Source organism: Rhinocladiella mackenziei, assembly GCF_000835555.1.
Source record: "Rhinocladiella mackenziei CBS 650.93 unplaced genomic scaffold supercont1.1, whole genome shotgun sequence".
Lineage (NCBI taxonomy): Eukaryota > Fungi > Ascomycota > Eurotiomycetes > Chaetothyriales > Herpotrichiellaceae > Rhinocladiella > Rhinocladiella mackenziei.
Genome location: NW_013550604.1, coordinates 361,179 through 378,969, shown reverse-complemented (window position 1 = coordinate 378,969; position 17,791 = coordinate 361,179). Strand labels below are relative to the sequence as shown.

The following is a 17,791-nucleotide window of genomic DNA, read 5'->3' as shown; positions in this document are numbered from 1 at the left end:
TCCTGAAACAAAGAACATTGGGCCAAAACTCGGAGCCCTCGACTACCAGAACCACGAATTGATCCACCGGTTAAGGAAAAGAATGAGAAAATGGAGGATCCAGCCTCCTGCTCATCGACCGAAGAAACAAGGGTAGCAGGTACAAAAGTGATTCCAGACCTAAGGCGTTCGTGGAGGTTTTCACTTCAAGCAGGGCGGAGAGGCTCTTCTTGCTCTCAGCCTGGTCGATCCATTATATTTATACTGTCAGTGCATATGGCCAAGGTGCTACTTGGAGCGGAGATAGGACAATCCAATATATTGATGGTGGAGGTATAATATCTCAAGGCACTTGCCCCCTCGACCCAGGTGATTTTCTTCATGATAAAACCCCTCTGCCCCAACTACCACCAGCCTATATATATCCTGTCCATAAAAGGCTGTTACTGTTTGCCTCAACCGAGGTCCAACCTCCCCAAACTGAGCCTTGCCCAAGTGCTCCGGTCAGAACCGATGATTCTCCGAGGTCTTCTCTCGGCGAATTGCTCTTTTGTACATGTAAAGCGACTTGAACGAACAGATTTATGTATACACATGGGACTCCCAGCAACAACTTCAGCTTTCTATGTTCACAAACGCACCTCCTGCAGTGTCAAATCTGACAATAATCCTCAAATAGGCTCGATATAAATTCCACCCACTCCCATCCCCTCTCCCTCGGCAATTTAACCTTCAACTCATTGGCCGCGCCAAACCCAAGCTCAACATTCAAACCCGAAGCCGCTGGCCAAGAGGATTTGAGGGTTGATTCAGAGCGAATTTCACTTTCCAAAATGTCTCAAGATGGACGAAGCCAGACGCAAAAGGAATAAGGCCGCAGCCGCGGTGCAGGAAATGCTCGATACGTATGTTCTGTTCCATATGGTGGCCCGGAATCAAAGATGGGACTTCATTTCCCATCAGCTTGAGTGTTGGTGTGGTCTTGATTTTGCGCAACAAGAGGACAGAGAGTACTGTCCAGATCGATATCAGCTATCCATGCGGGTGTACAATGAATATGGCTGACAATTGGATCGAGAATGTAGGTATAAATATATCATGCTCAAGACAGATTATCAAGTAGGTACAATCCCCTTCTTTTCGTCGATTCGACTCCTTCCATTGACGTTTTGCCCATCCCTTCTGTATGCATCCCGACCCTCTCTTATAAATATTCATACATATCTGTGCCCATACCAGCGTCCCTTCCACACTCTTGTGAAGAATCTCTCTCAGTGATGGATTGAACAGGGATACGATGTCGAACTCATGACCAAACTCCTCCTCCTCGAAGCCGGACCTGAAGGTTCAGTGCGCTGGGAACTCACAGTGACCGATTTCTATGCGAATCAAAATGGTTTGTTTTCTTCGCTTCCTCCTTTATGCCGTGAAGCCGTCTGGATCTTGGATTCCTTCAGATGTCTTGGATCAAGCTTCTAGACCGGGCCATCTTCAATTTTCGAGGAATCAAACCTGACCGCGTTCTCGTTTGCGAGGTTATTAGGAGTCATGCACGGCGGTGCCGCGGGTGTTATTTTCGGTGAGCATTATCGAATTCAATTCTTTCCATTTCTCTCACCGCTTCTCTTCTCTTTTTCCCTAACCATTGGTCTCGAACCAGACATGTGTACGACGACAGCTCTATGCCCGATCTCGAGATCGGAGTACTGGGAGTAAGTATCCCCATTACCTCCCATCCACCCTGTTCCTTTCCCATTCTATCGTACCGGTCCATTCCCTTCTGTACTGCGTTTTCCTTCTGCAAACGGATCGCTAATCTCTGTCCTCACCAGCTTCCAAGGAGGCGTAACACGAACACTGAACATTTCATATCTCCGTGCTGTCCCGTTAAGTACGTTTACCGGCTTCCTCTCCCTCCCTAGCCTCCGCCACCCAAATCTCTCCTTTTGATATTGATGCCGATTCGTCTAGATACAACAATCCACATCTCCTCCGTCGTTGTCCAACACGGACGCACCATGGCCCTCATCCGCGGGACAATGAGCAGTCCGGACAATACCACCGTCTTCGCGACCTGCGAACACCACAAAGTTAATGTCCCCGCGCGGTCTGCGCATTTGAGTTTGCGCGAGGAATTGAGGAACGAAATTGCAAAGAGAGGTGGGAGAGAATGGTTAGACGAAGGCGTGGAGGAACTTATCAAGAGTCGAAGGGATAGGAGGAACAGAGTTGAGAGCGGGACCGTCAAGTTATGAGAAACGCCGTGAGAGGGCGATAGGAGGGGGGAAGGAAAGAGAAGAGATGTGCTGGACAAATGAACGGGGGGAGAAGGGAAGCATGCGGATATATACAGCACATGGGGATGCTTATCATAGAGGAGCAGAGAAAGAGGGAAGGGAAACAGGAAGTAGATGGTGATGTCAGGGCACGAATATTGTATATACTCAGCCTTGTATAGTCTAGGAGCCTTGGAGCGGCACCAAGCCATCGCACATTTATATATCCGCTGAATCGATATATAAAATTTGCGTCTACAACACACCGCAAACCTGCGAAATCAAGTTACCCAGTTTGCTACAAGAGGCATCGATGAAAAGAATAAAATGTATTTCCCCCTCTAAACCAAGAGTTCGGAAGATATCACTGCCAGTGCAACGTTCGGGACATGCGCATGGACATGAAGAGGACAAGGTCATCCATTCATCCATTCACACACTCGTCCACTCAATCCCTTTTCATCGATTCCCTGTCTCCTCTTCGCACATGCCCACGTCCCGTGTCCTTTGCAACGCATCCCACTGGCTTTGACTGAAAAGGATCCCGGCATCCCTGTCGATAATTGGTGTCGCGAAGGTAATAAAATGACATACATACATACGTACAACCCCAGGTTCAGGTTCTTGCTCTGGTTCTTGCTCTGGTTGTGTTCTCGCAGCTTCTTCCCCGTCCCATCGTCGAAGGCGCCTGTGCTTTCTCTCAACTCCCCTCTTCGACTATTCTGTTCTTTACGTCTTCCGTTCCTGGAAAACCCATCATCACAGGCCCTCCTACTTGGCTCACCCCATTCCATTTTCCCTTCCAAGATCTCTCCACCGGGTGCAAAAAAAAAAAAAAGAAAAAGAATATTTCGTACGGACTTCATAATGACTCGATTCCAGTGGACATGGACATGACTGGACTGGTGCAGACGTGCTCTGAGTTGAGCCTTAATAGGAGTAAGGGTTCTTCCCAAGAAGATAAAGGGGTTGGTTGGTGAAATAAATAAGGGAATTGGGTGGGGGTCGGTGAAACAAAATAATAAACGAGTTATCTTCTTCCTCTGGTTGGATTAACGATTGCCATTTTACCTTGTTCCACCCCGCGCTATGCATTTGCATTTCGATTGACGTTTCATGCTTCGAAGTTTTTTTTCCGTTTGGGACTTTTGGAATCTCGCTCCCCGCAAATGTTTGCTTTTATCTACAATGAAGCATTGATATCGCTTCAAGAATGGTCGTAACGTGGTGATGAGGTTGAATGATTTCGTCGAGGTGTAGAAAACGTCACAAGAATGGTGGACCATTGACCATTTCACCATTGATGAATTACATGGTCATGTGCAAGCCTCGTCACTCGAGAATCAGTATCATGACCGGTTTCAATTCGAGACTCGTTGATAGAACAACAGGTAGGCCACCTTGTTGTTCTTGGCTGCGAATTTGGGATTTGGTGTTTGTTTCCCGGATGAATCTTTGGCTGGAGTGGAAGTCCCATTGACAAAAGCGTTCAACGTTGATTTGGTTCTGGAATGACCATTGACTTGACTCCACACTTTATCTGAGCCGTCGTCATCATCTTCATCATCTTCAATCTGTTCGAACCTGTTACCACTCTGTTTGTGTCGCTCCAGAGCTGCCGCCAGGACTTTGGGATCTTCTTCACTCCCGCCTTCGGCCACTTCTTCACTTCGAATTCGTCTCAGCACGGTATCATCCATATGGATCCATTCATGCCCATCTTGACGACGAACGTCGACAGTGTAATGTCCGCCATTGGCATTCTTTCCATGGTGGTAGATGACTCCGGTCAGTCGGTATTTGGGGAGTCCACCATGAGCAATGTATTTGTTTCGAGCTTGCATCGGGAAGACTTCCTTGGGAATCTCAAGTTCAAGAGGATATCCCACTTTCTTCCAGATCTTCTCCGCCTGTTTGGTGGTGTTGTCGTAATGGAAACGTTTGAGATGCAAAATCAAAACTGGCGGCAGAGTCTCAATGAAGACTTGTTTCGTGGCGGTGGCTTTCTGTCCTCGGGGGGTATAGAAATCACCTTGCATGCTTTCGGGTCGAGTCAGTCCCTTCAAAGCATCGATGATGTTGTGGACCTGAGGAGAACCAATGTCGAGTGGCAATGGTGAATAGGGCTCCAGGGTGACGGACATTTTATTCCCCGAGACTTTCAACTCGGACCGGAGTTTTCCACCAAAGATATTCATGACAGGCGATTCAGTCGCGACGGCTCCCGATGATCGAGTCACCGAAGGCTTCTGTTTGTGTCCCACTTCCATCCAACCACTTTCGGCATCGGCATGTTCAGATGCATTTGAAGCGCTCCCGGCGGGAGTGGATCGTCCCGAACTGGAAGACGGGCGGGATCTCATGGCGCGGGCACATTCTTCATGCAGTTCTTCGAGCAAGAACCCCAGGAATTCCTGGGCATCTTGTTGGTGGCCTCTCCGCATTTCTCGAAATCGGGGGAGATCTTTGATGGCAGAATAAACGTATTCCGGAATGAAAGAGTCCCCGTAGTTTTCGTAGTCTTCCGGTTTTAACCGAAGACGAAGTTGCTCGACCGACGTGGCCGAGCAGATGGCGGGGTACTCCTGCACGAACATAATGATGGCATCGATCAAGGGAGTATCGCTTTTGAATGCATGGGGGCTTCGTTGGGCGATTTTGGCTAGGAGGTCATAGAAAGGCAAACAAAACACCAGAACTTGCAACACCTGATGGGATGGAATTAACATAAGAGGCCACCAGAATCGAGATCTTATACGTACCGAGTTCATGTAGCACATGTTCCCCGTGTTGACGAGGCCGCGTGGTTTCAAGAAGGAGATCTTACTGGGTCCCTCCACAACGGAATTCATATCGTGGAGTACATCGGAGCGAGTCCCATTCTTTCCGGCTCCTGGGGCGTTTCCAGTGACATCAGAGGATGCCGTTGTCGTTGAACCGATGTGGGAGCTGTTGGATTTGAAGAGATTTGCCCACGACTTTGGTGCCGGGGGGGACACGACCGGAGCTGATTCATCTGCAGTAGGCTTGGTCTCTGCCGTTTCGGTCGTGGTCGCCGCGGGTTCACTCCCTTCTGGTGCTTGCTCGGAAAGCTTAGATTGTGTCGAGACTGCGGAATCCCGATGAGGCCTTCGTGTTGAAGGGCTCGGAGGCAGAATGGGCACCGCGGGTACGACCGGGGCAACAGGTCGTGCTTTTGGTGGAGTGGGGGTGTGTTGAGATTTGCTTGCGGGTGCAGGAACAGTCGAAGGTGTATTGGGTTGCGTCGATGGTAACGGTGTTGACGTCTGCGTCATCGTCTGATCTCCTGGGATGTCGGGAGACTTCTCCTCCGGCCCTGTCTCACCCTGCGGTGTTTCTAACTCTGGGGTCTCTTTTGTCGGCATCTCCTGGGCTGGATAGATAACCGGTGCGGCCGCAAGCGAGGAACGAGGAATTCGTCGCCTCCGGCGAGGAGCACGTGGTGGAAAAGCTTCATTTTCAACCGACAACCAGGGCACCTGGGTGACATATTAGTATCTTCCTTCACGTATATGCTCGCCAAAAATATGCTTACCGGTGGATGGAAAGGCTCACGCGGTATTTCAACCGCGGGGCTTTGATCTCTTGGAGGCCCGGGAGAGATCGAGGGTGAGACCGTTTCCTTCTTTGTATTGACCGTGCTGGAGGTGCTCAGTGGTGGAGACGGAGGTGTCTGCACCATGGTGGTCGATGCAGTGGAGGCTGAACTCGGTGCTTGCTGTGGAGGCAAGGAAGCCAAACTATGAGCCGAGCCGCCAGGGGAGTGATGTGTACGCTGCAGCGGCGGTGCCACCAACGGACCATGATGAGGAGCGTATTGAGGTGGTGGCATAGGATGGTGAGGATAATAGGGCGGCCGGTTTGTGTGCATGGGATGCATATGGTGTTGCTGATAAGCATACCAATTTGGCGCGTAATGCTGAGGATATTGGGGCAACATAGGCCCCATTTGTTGAGGGTAGAAAGGCTGATAGCCAGGATGAGGCCTCATCGGAGGTGGAATGGAGGTGTATGTGCCATCATGCCGCCTCTGTGGAGGTTGCATAGGCAAAGGGTGTTGCCCATAGGACTGATGATTTTGCTGCATGTTTGGATCGCGTCACGACGGTCTTCGCCAGGACATGGTGTCCAGTGGATGCGCGACGAATCGGTCGTGAATCTTTGGTCCCCCTATATGGTGCCCTACACAGATGTTCCCGGACGGTCCATATTCGAGACGGTTGAGACAGGTCGGTGAGCGGAGAGTTGGTCGGTATTTTGGATCGGCTTGCGCCCAGGGGAAGTGGTAGTGAGTTCAGGTTGTCGAGCCTGCAGCAAGACAGGATCAGAGATTCGCGTCAACTCTCTCTCTCTCTGACGAGATGGGGAGTGATGACACGATAAGAGTGGAAGGAGAGGAGGGAAAAGGATGAAGAGTGTAGGACGAATTGTCGCGACAGACGATGTCGAGAAAGTTGAATCAGTCAACGGCCGCACGTTGCGCAGTCAGTGAGTTTGCGGTCCAGTGCCAATTCTGCGCAGCCAAAGTCGAATAGTGGACCTAAGGACGGCGCTATTTTGCTAGACCGAGTTAGCGTAGAGATATTTAGCCATTATATATAAGCTCTCTCTCATGCTGGTGGGCGTGGAGTCCGTGGGAGTCACTGAGTGGACGCCAGAGCCATCAGCTACGGCCAGGGAGATGACTCTGCTCATGCAATCTGCTGCGGTCACTGCGGTTCATCAGTTTCCCCTCCATCCTCTCTCTTTCCCAACCACCCTCCATACCCCTTCGCTTCGGCGATCGTGGTATCCTCCTCTCCCTGCTCGGAATTGCTCACACTTTCGTCGAGGACTCTTGTCTGCTTCATTGCGGACTTGAGGAGACGCTTGTCCGTAACGGACCGCACCCCCCCAATCCCGCCGCGATGTCATCCGGCGCCACTTCAAGCACGACTTCAAGCAAACTCCCTCCCCCCTCGAGTTCCTCGAATTTCTCCCCAGCTCCCACTTCGGCGGGCTCAGATATTTCTTCAAAACGAGGCAACACCGCGGGAAGTTTTGGTGCCGGCGTTTCGACGCGTCACACTCCTCAAGCGCGTGGGAATCAAACGCTCCGGAAGCAGCACAAAGCGCAGAGAAAGCCACGCTTGGTGGATGAGGATGCGGTTGCCGAAACCGCGGCAATGAGGTCCATCAACAGTCGCAAGGGGCAAACTTCGATCACCCACCTGATGAACTTTTCCCTCCCTCCCCGCCCTCAGAACCACTACCAGCATCATTTCCACCATCGACAACAGCGACGCAATCCCACATGGGGCCTCGGCTCGGGATATCATGCTGTTGACAAGGCTCGCTATGTCCACGCGAATTATCGATTCATTGTTCGGCCGGACCGAGAATATCATGCGCAAACGACCGATGCGGACGTGTACGTCAGTTGGGATGCGGTGTTGCAGGTTCTCGCATCAGCCGAAACCCAAGCCGCGAGCTGTCCCATTTGTCTGTCATCACCGGTTGCTCCACGAATGGCCAAGTGTGGTCACATATTCTGTTTGCCTTGCTTGATCCGGTACATGCACTCAGCCGACGAAACGAGCCCTCTTCCGGAGAAACGGCCTCGATGGAAAAAGTGTCCGATTTGCGAAGATAGCATATACATATCGGAGGCGAGGCCAGTGAGGTGGATAACCGGTCCGGATGCTAGTCTGCTGAGTGAAGGAGGCGACGTCCTTCTCAAACTGCTCAAGCGCGAATCAGGATCGACATTGGCGTTACCTCGAGACACCGCCGACGGATATGGACGCAATGAGGATATTCCCTGGTTTCACGTGGCTGAGATGATGGACTATGCTCGATTCATGAAAGGGGGGGAAGACTATATGACGGCGCAATATGATCAGGAGAGGGTTGATCTCGAAGCACAAGAAAAGGAGGACGAATTGATGTTTGGTGACGATAATACATGGACACAAAAAGCCATGGTCTCCATCGAAGACGCCAAACAGAAACTCTCCGGCATGGGTAATCCCCCAGCGACGCCGACCGCGACCAAGCAGCCGGAGATTCCAGCCTCTTGGGAGACCGCGGACCAGGAAGGACCATCGACACTGACCACGGCCATGAAGTTTTTGGCTCTCGATCCGGGACCCAGCCCCACCAAATCTTCCTCCGTGGCGCCGAGGTCTGCGGCCGGAGCCAGTCGGCAAACCAGTCATCCTTTCTATTTCTATCACGCCTTGCCTAATTTTTTCCTTTCCCCTCTGGATATACGCATTCTCAAGACGGCTTTTGGCGAATTTTCCGCTTTCCCCTCAACCATACTGCCCCGGGTCGAGCACATCTCCACCGGACATGTGATCGACGATGAGTTACGCAAACGGGCCAAGTATATGGGACACCTGCCCTATGGTTGTGAAGTGACTTTTCTGGAATGCGACTGGACGGACATCATCAGCCCCGTGATCCTGGAGCAGTTTCATGATGACATTGCAAAAAGACGAAAGAGAAACCGGGATAAAGAGGCCCGTGAAGAACGAGATAGAATTCGTGCGGAAAAGGAAGAGGACGACAAGCGATGGGCTCCAGCCAGAAGGCGAAGGCCGAGTTCGGTTCCACGGAGCTTTAGTGATTCCGATTTTCGACCATTGATTGATGCCCACACTCATCCAAATTCTTCTCCAGGGGAGTCCGCCCTGGCCACCACCCCGCCCTGGAACACGCGAACACAGTCTTCGTTTGCGACATTAGCGACTCCGGGCACGAGTCCGGATGCACCGAGAACTGTTTGGGGTACAGCGGCTGTGGCTCCGACCTCACCGCCTCTCATGGCGGCTCCCGAACCCATCCCACAGGATGATGGTTGGCTTCAAGGGTGGGAGACGGATTTGTTGGATGAGAACGATGCGGTGACGATGGTTGAAGCAAGCTTGAATGCGGACAATAGCTTACAGTCTCGCCCTGGTGGCGGCTCATCCAAGAAGGGGAAGAAAAAGAAGATTACGCTGATGTCGACGAATAATCGACGAGGTGCTTGATGCGAACATGATGCAATGAAGTTGGTGTATACAACAACGATCCAGTGAGTACAAGTTCGAATGAGTGAAACAGGGCCGTCATTACCACGTCAGTCTGGTGGCATCCCAATTTGTACTGTCAATGGTGATCATTTCAATTCATTAAGCAGTGAGTTGTGATACGGTATGACTAAACGGCTCCTTCTGGTTGCTGGTTCCTGGGTCCAACGTGGCATGTCGCAGATGGGATTGAAAGACGGGACGTTATTTGTAATCCGCTTTCGGTTTAGGCGGCCCTGCCGGTTCGGGTATGGTGGCAGGCTGGGCGCGCCGCCGCTTTTGACGTCTATAAGAACCCTCTTTCCTTCCCAAACCTCTCTTCCTTCCAACCTGTTTTCTTTCACACCTCCTTCGCCCTGATGCATTTGTCGTGCATCACGCGCTACAGCCTGCATCCTTCTCTGCCGCATCAGGTCCCCTCCGGCCTCGATTCTCCACCAGCTCCTTCAAAATCCGCCTCGCGTCTCCCAATGCACTCCGATCCCCCTCGAGCCCACCAAATCCTACGTGACACATTTGGCTCCACCGGCCGCACAACCTGCAACCTCAGCTGATCCCGTCCATCATCCCCACCTCGACCGAGAGTCCTAAGCGGTTCCGCGACGCTGCGTCTCCTTGTACCGCCTCGCAAGGATGATTCTCGTGATGGGGCTTTTCTGGCGTTTGTTCCCGGTTTACGAAAGAGTTGGGACCAAAACGACCGGAGTCGCCGTGCGTTGGCAGCCAGCCCTCTTGCTGCGCCGTCGGTGCCGAACACTGGGCGGAGGATGACACGGCAGACTGCGAAGCGCAGCTAATGTTTTTGGGCACAGGCCGGGCCAGCAAGCTGAGCGCCGCACCTGGTGCGCCCAATCACAAAAATGCCGCACGAGTTGATCAGCAGTGCGCCTGCATTGCTGCCTATGCTCCGCCTCGAATTTGCAGCGTCGAGCGGGGCCGAGTCCTTTAATTTGGCCCTTAGCGCTCGTCGTCCTGCGACGGGGGGCACGTCAGCGTGTTACAAGTGAATTCTCAGTTGCCGTCTCATTTGAGCCGGATGCAGTACGGTGATTGCCAAAATTGGCGCCCAATGACAACAGGACGCAGGAGGGGAATGGAAAATTATGTTCCGCTCTATCGTGGACCCGACCTGATCGGGCGTCCTGGTGCACAGCGGCTCCATATTGTGATCCGACACAGCATCAAAAAGCGATGGCAACAGCTAGGAGTACGGAACTCGAAATGGGGAGTCCCAACTAACCACAATTGGGAAGGACCTCAAGATGAGGAAACCCCAAATGAGCGAGCGATTCGACTGTACCTCGATAGAGAAGGTCGCTGGAGCGAGACGCTTAAGCTAGAGTCTTCAGAGGGTGGACCTAGATACGATACCGACGTGGTGGATGATCGTGAGTCCCTAATTACGAGTCGGTCTTGGTTCGTGTGGGCACTGGAGGTTGCAGAGGAAGAGGTGAGACAGCAGCGCTGCCCAAAGTAGTCGACGATCGAAGCCTATGAACCGGCGCGGGCGAATGTAGCAGCACGATGGGAAGAGGAGGGTTACTGGAAAGACAGCTGAGTTCGCGTTCTTTGCCAAAATCTCGGCTTTCTCTCGTCCCCAAATCTTCACACTGACTCGATTTTTCCGTGGCGACATGCAGAATGGCTCAATGCGCTCCATGGACTTCTCGCCTAGCCCCGCGATCACCTTCCCGGTTGTCTGCATTGGGGACACAAAGCGCCGCTGTTCTCGCTCGCTCGCCCTCTTCACCCTCCAAAGCGGGTGCGTTGCGGGCAAGTTGTGTAAGTCTACCCAGAATCGGCGTACCTGGTTCGCCCAGCGATCTTTGACCGGCACCAAGGCTGCTTCGGCCTCGGCCACAACCAACGATACTGTCCTGAATCCAGCGATGATCGCCATTGCACCAAGTCGCTGTGCTTGTTCAGCCGCCCTGACCATTCTGGGCGACGCCTAGATGGACCATACCACCGATGCAGAGTCGACCACGGGCTCAACCATTGAGGTCTGCTCAAAGTCCTAATGTGGTATCCGTTGTTCTCGAGGATGCCTCAGCATGTGAAGCCTGTTGGCGATTTCTTGACAATGAGAGGATGCTCGTGGAACCGGCGTGTGGCGTGAGTGTAGCGCTCGCATATAACCCCGACATACTGAAAAGATACGTCGAAAATCTGGGACCCGAATCCAAGGTTGTCATTGTCGTCTGCGGTGGATCCAAAATTTCACTTGCATTGTTAAATAGGTACCGTCAAACCTACACAGGAAGCGGTGAGACATCATACGAAACTGACGAACTGGGTGCAACTCGAGATGTCTTGAATGTTCTGTTCTCTATCTATTTGTCGAGGTATTGAGGCTTCTTTTATAGACGTGCGAATACTACGTCGTTACTCAGAGCAACTATCAGTAACGTCGTCGTCTATGGAAACCTCTCACCAGTGTTTCAGCTGTGGATCCTGTACACAATAGCCCTTTGTTCAACAGAAACTGGACGCTGGTGCCCTTCGGAAAGATCGTCTGCAGTCAGAAGTTATCTGCTTTAAGAAATGGAGGACGTTGGATAAAGGGAAATTGGCCGATTTGAACGGCAATGTTCTCGGTACAGAGCTAAAGAAGTAGAAAAGGATTGCAGAGTTTATTATTTCAAGGCTGTGATCAGTTTTTTAGCTCGTGCGCAGGCAAGGGTGGTTCCAAGGCACTATTGACAAAGGATATCATTGTCTCGAAGCGTCACGGGAGCCTAACTACATAGACACCAAGCCTGAATGGCTGAAGATGCCTCCATTTTCAAAAGGGTTACGGCTGACTCATAAGCTCTGATTGTTAAACTCTTCGAACCACTGATGTCTTTAAGGCACAACATCGAAAGATCCACTGGCATGATGAGGGAGACTCCAGCGGCTTACACAATGGTGCCCACTCAGAATCTGGATCTGGGTATGTCCTTTCGAGCAGATCCTGAAAACGTGCTAATGCGCGTTCAAACCACGTAGACGAATTCGGTGTTTTCCCGGTCTGTGAGGTCGAGAAACCTGCAAGAGTTAGCTTTGACTTCAATTTGCTTTGCTGATTCAGACTGGCTCCTGTTCGTGCAATTTCACATAACCAGGCAGAGAGCGCGATGCCGCCTTCCTCTTGTTCTGCCTCATGCAGTACCACATGATGAAGTAAATGTCAACCACACCAAAGGCCCAGCCACAGAGCATCGTAATCTCGGCCGGTCTATAATTGGGAGCGTCTTTGGCCTGAAAGGTTTGAGGTCCAATAATATACCCCGCGCAGTAACCGATCAGATAGAAGGCTGCGACTGTGGTTTTCTTGGTGTCGCCCGCAACATTGGTCGCAATGACGGAGAGAAGGGTCACGAAGGGCACCGAGGCACCCCAGCAAAAGTAACATCCAATAAGTCGCCCAGCGGGCCTGTCCTGAGGCAGCGCTATGATTAGGGTGATGCCGAGAATGGCCATCCATAAGCCGGCACTACCAACAGCAAGGCGTGCATTAAAGCGACCTCCCAGATACCCACTTAAGATGACAGTGATGAAGAGCCAGGCACCTCCGGGTGTCCCGAGGAGGAAACTCTGTTCCGTCGAGTAGCCGAATGACTTGATCTGTGCAGAAGGCGCAATAGCCATGGCTGGACGCGAATATCAGCACTTGCGTTGCGCTTACCACCTGATTGAAAAGGCCGGCAAGTCCACCGTTGGATACGGTTATCACCAAAGCAAAGAAGAACAGCGCTCAAGTCCTGGGGTCAAGCAAGGTCTCAATCAACTGATACCTCTTGAAATGTTTGTTGCCGATGCCTTGTTGATTGACCTGGATTCTGTGTACGGCAAGCGCACGATCCCTTTCGGACAGAAATCGAGCGTTCAATTGGCTGTCAGGCATCAGAACGTAAAAATCCACTCCAGGAAGAACGGTTAGAAGCCCTGTGCAGAGAAACAGCACTCGCCAAGCAGCGACTGGATTTCCATAGCGAGCCACGGCCTTGACGATTCCATACGCCAGGAAGCCTCCCACCAATTGGAATACGCCATTGAAACTGAACCAGATGCCCGACCGAAGAGCCTGTTCTTCTTTCGTATACCACTGGATCATATTAGCGGATTTCAACTGAGAATTGGTCCATAGAACAACCTGTGAGGTGAAGAAAGCGAGCCAGGAGTAACAGCTGCCTCGAAAGCACCGAGAAATATTCTCGTCACGACAGCGCCGGGATAATTCACGATACCAGCATGGCAACACTGCACAATGCCCCATACGACGATGCAGAAGCTTGAGTATTTTGCGAGCGGAAATCTTCCAAGCAGTTGACCGGTGGGATGCTCCCAGAACAAATAACCCGTCCAATGTTGGTGTCAAATAAGGTTGGGTATCAACCAGATGTGTGCAACCGAACGTAGCCACGAGTAATCGTTGCGGTGCATTCCAACATCTTCCAACAGGCCGACCACGCTGGCGTAGGACAGGGAAAGCTCTGAATCTTCATCAACAACACGATGTATGCGAAGGACTATAGTACTTACAGTCTAGAAAGCACTATGAGAAGAGATGGGCTCAAATGTTTAAGACGGTTGACCTTGGGCATTCCTCACCAACACGCTGCACAGACGCTGCTTCGCATTTATGAAGTCAGACTCTCACTAGTAGACGCTGCTCATCTCATCCGGGGAAGTCGCCAGTCGAAAGCGCCCCCAACCTGACCACACAGGCAGAATCGTGATCCATTGCCATAATCCCAACTAGCCCAAGGCCCTTTCTCTTCTCATCATCAATGATGCGGAGGCAGGCATCCACGAGAAGGAGGACAAGGTTCATCCCGGACCTCAGCTTTCCCGACAGCTCTTTCACTTACTCTTCCCCGACCGTTCGGTTCAATTTGCGATGCAGGGTGTAGATGCTGGCAGCCCCTGCATTGGTAGTCTACGTTAAGGTGTAAAGCGAGCGCCATGGAAACATTTGTCGCACAATCTCGAAAGCGCTCGATGCGGACTAATCCGCGACTTCTGAGACGCCCTCAGGTGGGCACGACGTAGCGTACAATTGCAGCTCAGAGGTAACTAGCCAAGAAGAGCATGCCCGAAGAAACTGAATTGCGCATTATTCATGCACGATATACCGAGCATTAATAATGTCCTTGACCGTATATAAAGAAGAACAAGAGTGATCATGGTTGGATCCCTGCTTTCATAGACCCAAAGGCATCCGTCCTTCAGACTTTGATTTCCAGAGACAGACAGTCCCTCACGTGGCGACCGGATTTCTCATCAGCATGGCTCCCTCCGTTATTGAGACAGATCTTCTCATCCCGGGTCGTGGAGATCCCATTAAAGACGCAGCGCTTGCATGGGAGAACGACCGAATCGTTTGGGTGGGAAAACAGTCTGATCTCCCCAATAGCTACGAGCAGCGACGAAAGTTGAGAAGGTACCTGTGATCACCCCTGGTCTTTGGGATTGCCACGTGCACTTTCTAGGCACCACATCATACCAGACAGAGGATATCTGGAGAGAGCCGCGTGCATTATGCAGTGCTCGTGGTGCTCGCGACGTCGCCGAATTGCTGAATGCCGGCTACACATCTGTGCGCGAGCTGGGCGGTGATGGCCACGAACTCGCCAAAGCCATCAATGAAGGCTACTTGGCTGGACCGAACATTTATTCCTCGGTGAGCGTCCTGAGCCCCACGGCCGGACATGGCGATGGCCACAGCATTCCTCTGGACACGTTCAAAGATGCTTGTAGCCATGGTATGGTATTTGAGGTCTGTGACGGCGTCCCTGAATGCCTGAGAGCGGTGCGTCTCCAGTTGCGTCGGGGTGCCAAGGTGATCAAGGTCTGTGCTAGTGGAGGCGTTGCCAGCGAAATCGACGACCCTCACCACCAGGAGTTTTCCGATGATGAGCTGAGGGCTATGGTGGAAGAGGCCCACCGTGCGCAGCGCGTGGTGGCCGCTCATTGTCACGGCAAAGCGGGAATCATGGCAGCCCTGCATACCGGCGTGACCACGATTGAGCACGGGACATACATAGATGATGAAGCGATCTCCGAAATGCTAGAGAAGAAAGCCATCTTGGTGCCAACACGCACGATTCATGAGAACGGATTGAAGCTCCGGGAGCATTGGACGGACAAATCGTACGCCAAGCTGCAAGTGGTTGCAGCCCATCAATTTACGACGTACCAGAAGGCCATCAAAGCTGGAGCTCGCATTGCGTTGGGCAGCGACTTGGGTTGCAGCCGTGCCAACACCGTCCTTAGCCACGGTCAGAACGGAATCGAGCTGAAGTACGCCGTCGACGCTGGGATGACTCCATTGCAAGCCATAGAGGCCGCAACAGCGGCGGGACCCGAGACATTGGGTCCCCCGGCTCCGCGTGCGGGTCAGCTGAAAGAGGGATTCGATGCGGATTTCATCGCGTTGAGCAGCAATCCTTTGGACAACATCGAGATTCTTTCCCAGGCAAAGAACGTGACCCATGTATGGAAGGGAGGTAAACAGTTTAAGTCACCAGCGGTTGCGGGTCGTTGGTTGTTTCCGGGACTTCGACAGTCATAGAATCACATGCCTTGGCCCGGCATGACCTAGGAATCCACGCCAATTAATGAAAAATCAATCATTGTCTAATGCGAGAGCCTTTTGACGATGAACGACGGCTTTCGACGTGTGTACAAGCCCTAACCTGGTATTAGTGTTTTGGAGGCCTTGATCAGCTCCGGGGAAAAGAGGTGAATCAAAGGGTAATATTAGACCTCGTCTTGAAAGTGCCACAACTAATTTTTCAAGTCAGCATAATGGTCAGACAGATATCGAGCTCGAGGCTCACCGTGTCAACAGTCAAACACCGGAGGCATGAGCAGAAAGCCTGCGGAAGAGTGGCACATGTTGGTATCAAAACCAGTGGGGGGTATTTTCTCCAAGCACTTTCGCCTGACCGCTCCGGCCGGCGCGAAACCGGGAGTTAAATGTCCCTGATTTTCTGGTTGGCAATCTGCCAATGCCGCCAGCCAACCATGGCATCCGAGCCGTGTTCAACGGTACATAAACATCTTGTCGAGCTAGGGAATAACTTGAAACGTATTGAACGCTCTGTCTACCTCACCACTGGTCCTACCAGGTTGTTGGTATATATACACGTTAGTTTGACCCCCTTTTCTTCTCCTATTTCTACCCCTAAATCCTGCATAGGGGTGATAACCCTTTTTCAATAAAGGGGCACTTGCTACTATTCGGCCGTTCAATGAGACCTTGTTCGACACATCTGCATGTGACGGCTCAGAAAGCAGTCGTGGACCAGTCAGCTCCAGGGTGACACTTAGTATCAAGGAATGCCAAGGAACCGAAGGGCAAGCGTGATTCAATAGGGAATTGATGGAATTGACAGTCCTATATGATATCGACTCGATCGCTTGAGGAGTCAAGCGATGATGGGGTGAGATGAGCAGGATATAAAGCCTGCGTCTCGCCCGGTATCTAGTGTCTTGGCAGGGGCCGCCCTGACAAAAAAACAAAACGAAAGAGAGCCTACGTCACAAATGAGAAGTTAGAGTCGGCGGCGGCAGTGGTACAATTCAAGAAGAAACGGCCAGTCTTAGAGTCTCTGAACCTTATTACTGTCGCAAATGAAGCAATGATTAGAAAAGGAGGTGAAAAGAGGGCCATCAAACCCACCGCGCACTCAACATTGACAGCTGCTATATACTGGATCTGTGAAATGGATTAGAGCTCGCGCGATTTTACATCTATATCGCTTTACTGGCGATATAGGACTTGAGGCGAAAAATACCAAAAGAAAGGGTCCCCTCCTAAGGTCCATCTCTGACGAAACTCATAGATGGGGCGCCGCAGCCAGTGAAAGCTTCAGCCATGCAAGTTCAACTGCAGAAGAGTTTGAATCGGTGACCTCCCAACGGTATGAACAAGACGACATCATCAACAATCACTGGCTGGAGCATTACGTTTACCCATCTAGGGCACCTAGAAAGCTAGGCCGGACAACCCTCTTACCTTACCTATGATCGAACACTAGTAAGGCCCCTCAATTCTATCGGTTCGACTGCAAGCCGAGTGTTTTACCACTCGGTTACGTCCTGGATAGGTCAACCACGATTTGGTGTCAATTTTGAAGCAGTTTTTGGCATTATAAAATATAAACTTGAAATTTTTATTTTTTTATTTATAAATTTTGGAATCACCTGGCTTGGCGTTGTGTGGCCATACCAAGAGCGACGTGCTGACTAATCACGTAAGCCGATGGCTTGGCAATGTCACGTGGTCAGCTAGGCACGTTGGGCACTCCCCTTGCCGCGTCGTCATCGGATCCAATCCGTGGACCATGTGGCTCGTGGGGCTCTACTCGATAGATGTCCATGGATTGGATCCGATGAAATCCCGTGGGCAACCTACCCTCAACGGATTAAACATTTTCCGGGCCACAACCCATCGGATCCAGTCTATGG

At 51.6% G+C, this 17,791-nt stretch overlaps 8 protein-coding genes across 8 annotated transcripts; 5 read left to right on the top strand and 3 right to left on the bottom strand.

Moving 5' to 3' along the window:
• Positions 1-822: 822 nt before the first annotated feature.
• Positions 823-1,458, top strand: Z518_00133 (uncharacterized protein; the record flags this gene model as incomplete). Its single annotated transcript, XM_013420737.1, has 3 exons — positions 823-884; positions 943-1,060; positions 1,270-1,458. 3 exons carry the CDS (start codon positions 823-825, stop codon positions 1,456-1,458), a joined length of 369 nt encoding a protein of 122 aa, XP_013276191.1.
• A 539-nt stretch (positions 1,459-1,997) lies between these two features.
• Z518_00132 (uncharacterized protein) lies at positions 1,998-2,234 on the top strand (the record flags this gene model as incomplete). The annotated part of the gene is made up of 1 exon (XM_013420736.1): positions 1,998-2,234. One exon carries the CDS (start codon positions 1,998-2,000, stop codon positions 2,232-2,234), a length of 237 nt encoding a protein of 78 aa, XP_013276190.1.
• Positions 2,235-3,616: 1,382 nt separating this feature from the next.
• Positions 3,617-6,363, bottom strand: Z518_00131 (uncharacterized protein; the record flags this gene model as incomplete). Its single annotated transcript, XM_013420735.1, has 3 exons — positions 3,617-4,963; positions 5,018-5,755; positions 5,812-6,363. The coding sequence occupies 3 exons, from the start codon at positions 6,361-6,363 to the stop codon at positions 3,617-3,619; spliced, it is 2,637 nt and encodes an 878-aa protein (XP_013276189.1).
• Positions 6,364-7,183: 820 nt separating this feature from the next.
• Z518_00130 (uncharacterized protein) lies at positions 7,184-9,292 on the top strand (the record flags this gene model as incomplete). Its single annotated transcript, XM_013420734.1, has 1 exon — positions 7,184-9,292. The coding sequence occupies one exon, from the start codon at positions 7,184-7,186 to the stop codon at positions 9,290-9,292; it is 2,109 nt and encodes a 702-aa protein (XP_013276188.1).
• Positions 9,293-10,972: 1,680 nt separating this feature from the next.
• On the top strand, positions 10,973-11,948 carry Z518_00129 (uncharacterized protein; the record flags this gene model as incomplete). Its single annotated transcript, XM_013420733.1, has 3 exons — positions 10,973-11,113; positions 11,309-11,650; positions 11,799-11,948. The coding sequence occupies 3 exons, from the start codon at positions 10,973-10,975 to the stop codon at positions 11,946-11,948; spliced, it is 633 nt and encodes a 210-aa protein (XP_013276187.1).
• A 452-nt stretch (positions 11,949-12,400) lies between these two features.
• Z518_00128 (uncharacterized protein) lies at positions 12,401-12,964 on the bottom strand (the record flags this gene model as incomplete). The annotated part of the gene is made up of 1 exon (XM_013420732.1): positions 12,401-12,964. One exon carries the CDS (start codon positions 12,962-12,964, stop codon positions 12,401-12,403), a length of 564 nt encoding a protein of 187 aa, XP_013276186.1.
• Positions 12,965-13,070: 106 nt separating this feature from the next.
• Z518_00127 (uncharacterized protein) lies at positions 13,071-13,920 on the bottom strand (the record flags this gene model as incomplete). The annotated part of the gene is made up of 2 exons (XM_013420731.1): positions 13,071-13,809; positions 13,859-13,920. The coding sequence occupies 2 exons, from the start codon at positions 13,918-13,920 to the stop codon at positions 13,071-13,073; spliced, it is 801 nt and encodes a 266-aa protein (XP_013276185.1).
• Positions 13,921-14,604: 684 nt separating this feature from the next.
• On the top strand, positions 14,605-15,890 carry Z518_00126 (uncharacterized protein; the record flags this gene model as incomplete). The annotated part of the gene is made up of 2 exons (XM_013420730.1): positions 14,605-14,703; positions 14,733-15,890. 2 exons carry the CDS (start codon positions 14,605-14,607, stop codon positions 15,888-15,890), a joined length of 1,257 nt encoding a protein of 418 aa, XP_013276184.1.
• Between the last annotated feature and the right edge of the window lie 1,901 nt (positions 15,891-17,791).